Here is a 10,840-nt window from a genome sequence, read left to right as displayed (position 1 = left end):
TAATGACTTAATGATATAAAAAGTGGTTTATTATGTAAGCTTTTAGAAAGCTTTATGCAGAAAGCTAAAATTTTCCAAACTCACCCCTCCTAATTAAAAAACACATTTCTTTCATCTATGAAAAATCCCTTCTAAACAAAAGTCTTCTCAATCTATACAGACAAATTAATCCACAGAGACAACTTTATTAATACAAGACTTAATGGAAAACCAATCAAACCACCCCTAACTGCATTATCTACAAAATCATAAGTCTCATCATATATATTTGAATTATATGAAATATTATATTGGTCCACAGTAGAAATCATCAACACCCGATGAAATCAAACCAAATACGTCTATATGATATGAATGATCGTTGTTAAACCAACCCCGGCTAAACGGGTTCCTACTACTTCCGTTTAAAAGCATTATTCAACGATACGTAAGTCGAGTGACCTCCTTGCTCTGCAACCATCAGATCAAGCTACCAAATGAAAGACAACTAGCGTTCTCAAAATTTGACTAAAAGGTTGTTTACTACATGTTACTGGAAAAGAGGTGCTTACATGAATATAAATGTTATTGTTTATCAATCCCCTTTTACTGGTCCATCATGATGGCCTGACCTGGTAAGCTAAGGGAGGGACTCTTTGACTTTTTTTTTTACTAGAAGAGTAAATGCAGTAAAACACATCTCGATTTTAATGTTCTATTTTATTATTTTGTCTCTGTCGATGTTATAATACGATTTTATATGTTTTTAAGAAAGCAATAATGGTTTTATTTTTGAATAAAATATAAATTTGAAAATATCATAAAAACTTAAAAAAAAAATATCAATGTTAATATCAAATTAACTATTTAAAAGTTCTCATTTTCTTATGTAATTTCTTTAATTTATTTTTTTATTATAATTTAATTTAAGTATAATAAAATTTTCATTTAATAATATAACATTTTTAAATATTCTATTAAAACTCAATGATTATCCTAATTATATTTTAGATTTTTTATATTTAAAATAAGATGTTTATTATGTATTTGATTATGTTTATCTGCAGTTAGTTACACGAATTTAGATATGGAGCTTTAATAAGTTATACTTACACACAATCTACTTGCAATCATGAGTTTTAAGTAATATGCATTAATAAACAGTATTTTACGCATAAAAATTGGTTTTTAAGAGTTTTTGTCAAATGTTTTATAATATAGTATAGATTAACCTGGATATCCAACCCACTATGCGAAACGACTAATCTCAGAGCGACTACCTCCTTTGCAGATAGCCCGGAGTCATCGCATTTGAACATCCGTGGCCACAAGGGGATTTTTATTCCTCCTTAGATTTGAACTTGAGACCTCAAGATACTTTTGACCTTTGAATCCAAACTCATACCAATCAGGCACCACCCTTGTGGTCGACTCTTGATCCAACCTGTACAAGGGCCATTCACCCAAGCGCTTACCGAGTAAGCGTCAACATTCTAATTTACTTTACCAGATTGTAGTCAATCAGAATGGTACTGCATGCAACAATTTACCCGGTAAACGCTTACTGGGTAAGACTCTACATCCTTACAATTTACCAGGTAAGATTCTCGGCCCTTGCCAAATTCTTTTGATAAGCACTTACCGGGTAAGCGGTTAATAAATGGCCCCTTACTTGGTCAGAGATGCAAATGTTTATCAAATCCCTCTTACTGGTCCAGTTATTAGATGAGCGATTAGTGCCGACTCAGACTGCAATCTTGTCCGGTTAGCTTTTACCCAATTTGTGTTGGTGAACAACCCCTAAATGCAACTAGACAAGATGGTACAAACCACCCGGAGCTTTTGGTGCCACAAACCAAACCAACCCAACCAAGATCCGGTTCGACTTCGGGTCGACTCAAAAGACCCCAATAGAAGTTGTTGAGGTTGGGCTAGAGGTGATATTGAACATAAAATAGCCCAATTACAGTAGTAACAATGCAGCAAAACATTTGCATACAATCCATAAAAACCCTAAAAAAAACCTGCAGGATTCCTACAACTTATCACCACTAAACAGATTTCCCTTCCCCCCCATGGATTCAAAGCTTGTTTTCTCACAAGCTAGGCTCAAATGTTTCTTTTTTTTTTCCTCCAAAAACCTTCTTGTACATGTTGGGAAGGGTAAAACGGTAAATTTACTTGATGGTAATGTAGCGATTCGTACCGTGTTTTGCCCAGTAGTTTTTTAGGTCAACAGGGTCGGAGAGATCGTGGCCTTGTGCCGCCAGCCGACTAAGCAATCTGGTGAAAACCGTTCCGCTCATTTTCCGGCCACCCATTCTTGAATGGCGTTTGTTGGGCATCTGAGGGAGAGGATAAACCGACAAGGTGGTGGTGCAGCACGACGACTGCCACCCACCGCTGCCCCATTTGTAGCACTGCCGTGCCACACCGGTGCATGAGCAAATCGGAATCGGCATTGTTGACTCGTCGAAATTGATCTGGTCCATTAATCCGAGCTCTTGAGCGTCCCATTCAGCTTTTGAACCATCCGTGGTTACATTCCTGTTCAAATCCTCCCCTACTTTCTTCTGTTTCTTAGCCGATCTCGACGAACCACCACCGCCACGAGGCTTGTTCTCCTTTATCATCTTTGATTTGTTAACAGGTTCACCTGGAACGGCGGTTATTGGGAATGCTTCGGTTACATGAGGGTCCCGCCCATATGACGGTTGTGCAGGGTGGTGTTGGTGGTTATTGGAGTGGTGGGCCCGCTTGGATCCTCCTCGTTGGAACTGGGTGTTCATGGTGGTTTCTTGGAAACGCAAGGCGGCAATGGCGTTATCTCTTTCCCTTATCGCATCGTTTCTATCAGCTATTGCTGTATCTCGCTGCTGGATTGCTATGTCACGTTCCTCCAATGCTGTTTTCTTCTCGGATAACGCCCGGTCCCGCTCTTCTATAGCGGTATCTCTTTCGGTCAAGATGTGGGCGATTTTCCTATTCATCATCATGGCAGCTTGATCCTTCATTTGGTATTGAGGCATCATATTCCACTAAAATAACACAAACACATTAAATGCAAATTACTTTACTACCCTTCTGCCAAAGCCGCAACTAGTATCTTCATGCAATTGATGTTACTATGTTAGTCCACATAGTTCCTCCTATTAGAGGGCATTTTAGACATTTGGCTAATACAAACAATTCTACAAAGGGCAAAATGCATCAAAATGCAACAAATTTTAATTTTTTTCTCAATTGATACGACAGGTTCCATTCTTATTCTGTTCACATTTTCATCGGTAACTTCCCGGTCTTATAACATATGACGAATAGATACCCATTTATGAATAATTTATGAAAGGGTTACAGCAAAGTGGACGATAAACTTGACATCCACATCATCAAATGTTACAAAATGGAAAATTTTGAAACTTCGTTTCATTTAATATTGTTTTTGACGATTTGTTACACTAATTGAGAAAAAAACTATTTTTATATTAAATACGAACCAAAGCAAACTTTGTTGCGTTTTGATGCATTCTGGCCTCCTATAAAACTATTTGTCTAGTTAAATGTTGCAATTCTTATGGGAAGGAAAAGCAATCAAGATAAAAAATTATTACCTGAGGATGAACTCCTTTGTAGTAATCTATCCTATGCCGCCCGTTCTCACGATGCACGCCATCATCCATCCTGGCTCCTGCTTAGCGGGAGTGAAGGTAGATTGATTCCGAAGCTGTTTCTTAATGTAGTAAAATCTGATACAACGATACGATCATCTTGCTCTGTATCATGAAAACCAATAATCAGATCCTAAATCATTTACATACAGATGAATGGAGATTTAGAACGTATATGAATATATACATAGAGAGAGAGAGAGATTCGGGTTCATACGAAAATATTAACTAAATAAGAGGACAGAAAACGGCCAAATCACATGTGATTTTACACTACATGTTATTTACACGACTTTGGCCACGACAAGGTCATGGGCCAGTTTGCCCACTCACCCTTGTGTTGATTGTGTTCCATAATCGCGTGCAAGCTTGAGACTATACCAGGCTCAGGCACAGGACACATAGACGGTTCAACTTTGCTTGGCACATGCTTACTATAGGCTTGGGCTTTCCAAGCTATTTGATGAGTCGGCACACAAGCTCTACAAATTTTATCTTTTGACGTTTCCTCAACCGAAGGAACTCATGAACTAGAATATGAAATAATATAAAAACAGAAAACGAATAAAGGAAGTAGATTGACCATGCATATCAAGACTCAAGACCGAAGAAATGTCTTGGCAAATAAACAAGCAGTTTTTTATTTCCTTTTATCAATTGTAGTTAATTTGTCATGTTTTTGCATTTTAAGTAGTAGCATGCTTTTATCAAAAGTTGAATTGTTATTGGAGATTTGTACAGTTCAATAACATGTGTGTGACTAGTTGTAAAGTACAAGATGTTTGTAAAAACATGTACTTAATCATTATTAAACAGTGCATATCAGCATATGTTAGGCTTCGAAAACTTATGTGGTACAAGCACAAGTGTATTATATATTTGTAAGATTACAAGCTGTCACGAACGAAAACAAAACTTTTGTTGGAAAATTTATCCAAGAGAAGTGTTGAAAAAAAGAACTAAAGTTAAACAGATAGGACTGAATCATGATCCATTTAGTTGTCTAATTTATTAGATATCGGATCATAGCAGAGCATTAGGTGATTTGATCTGATCTGATCTGATCACGTAGAGTTTCAAATGGTCCATCAGAGGCTCGGCAGCTTGATTTGGCAGTTCAAGAAGTAGACAAACCAATTTTCACACTAACGAAGGGACCATGACATGAAAACTAGAAAAGGTAAAAATATTGTTCAACCGGATCGGCAGTATGAGGTAAACAACGTCTATGGCAGAGACCATATGAGGGAGCTATGCTTTTATTGAACAAGCCTAAGCAATGACTAATTACCACCTATGATCCACAAAAAGTGAATCAGACATTTTACAACTACAATCCCAGATGCAGTAGGCTTGATCACTCATCATTACCTCGATCAAAATACACAAATGTGACGCGGATATAAAACACATGCAACACCAAGCATCATGGGTGCTAGCCCATAATTGCAGTCACAAATGCTGCAAACAATGACTGTCATGGCCTATCATTCGAAACCACAAAAGCGGTTCAAATAGAGAACTTGTGCAACACCCATCACAGCAATTATCACAAATGAAGCAATGAGTTAAACCACAAAACTCCCTCCCTTCCACCAAAATCTGTTCAACACCCAACATCACAACTACTACTTCCTAACTTCAATCCATAAATGCAGAAGCAAGTTAAACTACACAAATCCGTCCCTTCTTACCAGCAATTGCAAAGTGTAAAGATATACGTAATTATGGGTATAAAGAGAGTCCAGACATGTGTATCACTAATTTCTGGTGCACGAATAGGTTAGGTGTCTTGTCCTACGCTAAGGGCCTGTTTATTAGCAGCTTAATGAGCTTAATGGGACTCCCAGCTTATTCGGTCAGCTATACATGACATTTTGATAGTGGCTTCATAATATAGAAAGCGGCTTATTCAGTAAGCTTCCAGGGGGAGCTTTATGCAGAAAGCCAAGTTTTTTCCAAAGCTGCCCCTCCCAATTAAAAAACAACTCCTATCTATGAAAAACCCTCCAAACAAAAACCTTCACAATATTGTGAAAGATAGATTAATTCACATAGACAATTTTATCCATTCAGAACTTAATGAAAAACCAACCAAACAGCCCCTAAGGCTATCTATGTTGCTAAATAAAGCAGCTGCTCGTTCTTGTTCCAACTTACAAAAATCATATCCTTCTACGAGACTCCATCCAACCAAATCCTAATACTGAAGAACTTACCATCTCGAAACCTTTATGCATGAGCTAAAACGTAACACCCACAAAAATATGTAGGGTTGGATGATCTATTGGCTACAAATATCACATAAAAAACCAAAAAGAAACAACATTCAAGATTCAGAAAGAAAACCCCCAGATTAAGGAATGACGTATATGCGCCAACTGAAGATCCAAGTCTAGCTAGGTTCCAACAAAATGGGCATACCCTAAGTCAAAATAGTAATAAATAACAATACCAATGCACAGATTACTTAATTCAGAAATAAATTCTCTAGAAGCAACCACACAAAAAACTGGCAAAACGGTAATATAGATCATTAAGCACAAGAAAATCCAAGAATAGTTTGACACCGTTCTAGTATACAAGTACATAAATTCTTCATTTCAGTTGGTAAATTTCAAGAATAGATCAATAACAGTGTTCCGATGGAAATTTTTAGGGATTTTTCAGAGATCCAAAACGTTACTAATTAAGCTCATGCTACTTCCATTAGAGATGTCTGTACAACAAAACAAAAAATTAACAGTAAAACCTTGATATACAAAAGAGATAACCTACAGATGATGACGATTGACGATGATGCAGCTATCAAAGGGCCACCGTGAAGGTATATCGCCGCCAGGTGAAAAGCCCTACTTTCTCTTTATCGAATCAAAACCAGTTTGAGAGAGAGAGAGAGAGAGAGAGAGGAACCCAGACCTTTCTAAGATTTTGCTCCAATATTTTAGTGGCGATATCTTATTTATTATTTTCGAAACTAAAAAATCAGTTTTTGAAAAATAAAAACAAATAAAAATAAAAATTAAATTTTACAAATAACTTTTAACATCGGTTTAAATAAAAAGGTTAAATACTGTAAAAAGATATGATATGTGAATCATTGACAAAATCTGAAGAAGAAAATCTATTTAAATATGTATATGTGAAACGATGTTACAGATTATTAATAAGGGTTTATATATGTGTATTCAAATGAATTTTTCCATTGATTCACATAGAGATGGCCAAAAAAACCGAAACCGAAGACCGAAACTTTTGGGTCGGATTACGGGACATCTTAACGGGGACGGGGCAGAGATTGGAGATTTTAACGGGGGCGGGGACAGTGATCACTGGCCCGCCCCAATAGGTATTAATCTTAATCTATATATGGGGGGGAGGTTTAAAAGAAACCTTTGTGATTTACGAGAATACGAGTACAATCTAATCACCTACTCTAGTCTTAAAGCAACTAAAAGTATAATAAAATAAATACTTAGAGTTTTACTGTAACTAAATTAGCCAACAAGTTTCCAACTAATTACAAAATAAACAGTTGTCCAAACATAAGATGTCTTTCAAAAGTCAGCTATGATCATGTCAGTCAGCACCATGTCCTTTCTCTTCTATTTCTCCACCATCAGGTCATGTTGCAGTATTCTCGCAGCATCAAACTGTCCAAAATAAATCCATATTAGTCCATTATATAACAAAAACAGGTAAGTCATTCATCTTAGCTTCATAACAGAGAAATGGAAAATATAGGAATAAAATGACTCAATGGAATATAAATAGAAAATGTCATATCTAAAAGAGAAGAAAATATTGTTCAAGCATTAAATAATTAGTGCGTATCAATTATTGAACAAATTAGATTTTGAATCATATGGGACGTACGAAGCTTGTTTAATAGGAAAGATGACAAAGGCTCCGTTTTGTTGGACAAAGTGAGAGAACAAATGATGTATTGGGAATCATACATAGTGATGTATGTGGTCCGATGAACATACAAGCTAGAAGGTGGTTATAGATACTTCATTACATTTACTGATGATCTCAGTAGATTCGGCTATGTATATTTGATGCGACATAAGTCCGAGTCCTTTGAGATGTTCAAAGACTGTCAAAATGAAGTACAAAACCAACTTGGAAAGAATATTAAGATTCTTCGATCTGATTCTCATGTTCAATCTGGACATCAAGTACAAAAGAATTAAATGTGTAAAACTAAAATTGACTACAAACCGATAATTTGTTATATCACAAATTCTCGTCATTTGGGTAATGGTGATGTATTGCTAGATACCGCTCATCGTTTGTAACTATAAATATAAGATTTATATTTATTACCAACATGTCGATAACCCATTGGGTCACACGCTTTGAACATATTCGAATAAGGAGTTTCGATAATTAAAATGTTTCATTTTCATATCTGATTTGTATCGAGTTAATCTGATTAAATAAAATCAGATATTATTTATGTTGGACATAATTAAAGATGACTAGAGATGGGCTTTGTAAGAGAGTGATGATGTATGAGAGTCTTACACTCAAGCATGGTGATAGTTAGGCCATACCTCTCACATCCATATAAAATGTATGACATTTTTATGATAGTAGTTTTAGTCTTGCAATTCGCTCTCAAAATCACCTACAACAATATGCTTCATTTTCTTTCAAAGTCTTGAAACCGTGACTAGCATCACAAGAAGGCAAAGGATTCGGATTATTCGCGTGGATACCGTGGAGGCATCAAGCTTTGGTTGTTGTTGTGATTCAAAATTTCACTAACTGCAAGGTATAATTTCGAAACACCCGATTTATTCCGGTTCGTATGGGTCCTTGGAGGGTTACGATTTTATTTTTCGCTATGCTTGAGATCCTGTAACCCAACAGGATGTAGGAGATGCTTATACGACAGATGCAACAGACGTTTTAGCCAGTGGATGGAGAGAGAAGGGTTATTGAATATGTTAATGCTCAATTGGTTCGATGATTTTTATTTTTTGTTTTATGTGAATATGTTGCGGCTCAATTAATTTGATAGTTGTTCAACTATTTTTTCAATTTTCATTAATAAAAAACATAAAAAAAACAACACATAAAATGCTCGACGCAACCCACAGAGCATCATTCATTATCTTCAATCCAAGTTTACTACATACGTTAAGCATTATCGAGCAAAACAGATCTAAAAAAACTCGGAAAATCCATTAAGAACACAAAATTAATAAAAATCGAAATTATACAATCGGTTAGTTGCTTTATGCCCAAATCCCATTTGAGATCCGTCAAGACACTGCTTGATTGAAGGTCCACAATTATGCGAATCGAATGACTTGTTTTTCATAATTATGGGTGTTCGAGTCTGTTTGCACACACCTCGACTAATCTCTTAAAATCCTGAAGAATAACTAATTGTATCTGATTCAGCTTGTACACGCCTCGATTGAACCCAAAGGATAATGGAGAACAACCACGGAAATCCCCCATTTGCATACCCCAATTGTAGAATTTCTACAAAGCAATCATAAATGGACACTTCTCTAGTTGGGTTGGGTTCAGTGAAAAGGAGAGTTAAGGTGAGAAGTATAAGAAGAGATCTTCACCCTTGGATGTATATTAAGATGAGATGTACCTGATCAATCCGTGTATCAAACGCGATTCACGGATGGGTTTGAGATTAAAATTGATCAAATGTCCAGATTTCTTTTACACTTCTCTCATCTTTAACTCTCTTTCTGACAGTATTCCTCGTCTCTCTAGTTAGGGTCAATAATTATTCCAATCAAATCCCTGTGTGCACACCATTATCATAGAACTACAAGCGGAAACTACATAAATGAAATTAACAAAATAACCATTTTTTATGTATTTATCAAAATAGACAGTATTTTCGTCAATTGACGAATTTCTAAGTTTGTTATAAAACGGGTCCCTATATCATTAAAAAAAAAAAAAAGTCATGCAATTTGGTAAAAACAAAGGGTTTAAATGGGTCCCCATATCATAAAAAGTCAAAAAAAAGTCATGCATTTCGCTAAAAACAAGGGATTTTGGTAAAATACCGGAGATTTCATAACTTTTTATGACATGTGGGACCTATTTTATGACAGAGAAAATTGCATCAAAATGAAACCAACTTTCACCTGATTCCTATTTTGAGAAACCAACTTTCAAAATTGTCATTTAAGGGTCTCTATCAAACTTTTTATTTATTTAAGGGTCTGGTTGACCTGTTAATGCTGACATTATCCAGATTTTTTGCCAACTAAGATATTCCACGTCATATTAATTTTTTTATTTTAAAACTAATATTCCACATCATATTTATAATTGCAAAATGAATATAGAAAAATAACTAAAATTCGTTTTTTTTTTCAAAAATTATTGTAATAAAATCTATTTTTCATTCCAAATCTCGTTTTTTTTTAAGTTCAGATATCAAATTGAAGATTTTTTCAAAAATGGACTTCTTTACTCACAATTTGATATTTGGTTTAAAAAAAACGAGAATTGGAATGAAAAATAAATTTTATTACAATAATTTTTGAAAAAAAAAACGAATTTTAGTTATTTTTCTATAATTATTTTGCAATTTTAAATATGACGTGCAATATTAGTTTTAAAATAAAAAATTAATATGACGTGGAATATTAGTTTTAAAATAAAAAATTAATATGACATTGAATATTAGTTTTAGGGAAAAGTCTAAAAAAATTCAATGGACTTTAATCATTGGATAATTTTTTGGAACAAATAAGTCCTTGGACATTCCAAAACATGCTAAATAACTCATTGAACAATTTTGTGAAACAAATAAATCATTGGACAATTTAAAATATGTTAAATAACTCATTGGACAACTTTTGGAACAAATAAGTCATTGGACAATCCAAAACATATTAAATAACTTTTTGGACTTTTCTAAAACCTGTTGGATACATTCTTATGACATGTACAACTAGTTAATGTGGTAAAATAGTGAAAAAAGTCCGAAAAAACCCAATGAACATTCATATTTTGAACGATTAAGTCCCTAATCATTTTTTGAACCAAAAAGTATTTAGATCTATAAAATTAAACAAATATAACAAAAAAGTACTTACATTTACAAAAAAAAAAATTATATTTAAAAAAGATTTTTGCTAAAATAAAATTAAAAATATATTTAGTCAGTAATTTTTCAAACTAAAAAAAATTAAAAAAAT

The 10,840-nt window shown here is 34.5% G+C and overlaps 1 protein-coding gene across 2 annotated transcripts; it reads right to left on the bottom strand.

The window, feature by feature from the left end:
• Positions 1–1,907: 1,907 nt before the first annotated feature.
• Positions 1,908–6,533, bottom strand: LOC112525227 (protein BASIC PENTACYSTEINE4). Of its 2 annotated transcripts, none has more exons than XM_025135260.1 (3): positions 6,422–6,533; positions 3,591–3,752; positions 1,908–3,017 (listed from the first exon to the last, which is right to left on the bottom strand). In XM_025135260.1, the coding sequence occupies exons 2-3, from the start codon at positions 3,657–3,659 to the stop codon at positions 2,157–2,159; spliced, it is 930 nt and encodes a 309-aa protein (XP_024991028.1). In that variant the 5' UTR covers positions 3,660–3,752; positions 6,422–6,533; the 3' UTR covers positions 1,908–2,156. The 2 variants fall into 2 exon arrangements, with proteins under 2 accessions (XP_024991028.1, XP_024991027.1); XM_025135259.1 differs by having other exon boundaries at positions 6,426–6,532.
• Between the last annotated feature and the right edge of the window lie 4,307 nt (positions 6,534–10,840).

Source organism: Cynara cardunculus, assembly GCF_001531365.2.
Source record: "Cynara cardunculus var. scolymus isolate 2C chromosome LG 13, CcrdV1, whole genome shotgun sequence".
NCBI classification, from domain to species: Eukaryota; Viridiplantae; Streptophyta; class Magnoliopsida; order Asterales; family Asteraceae; genus Cynara; species Cynara cardunculus.
The sequence above is the reverse complement of the archived record's forward strand: the minus strand, read 5'-3'. Positions and strand labels throughout refer to the sequence as shown.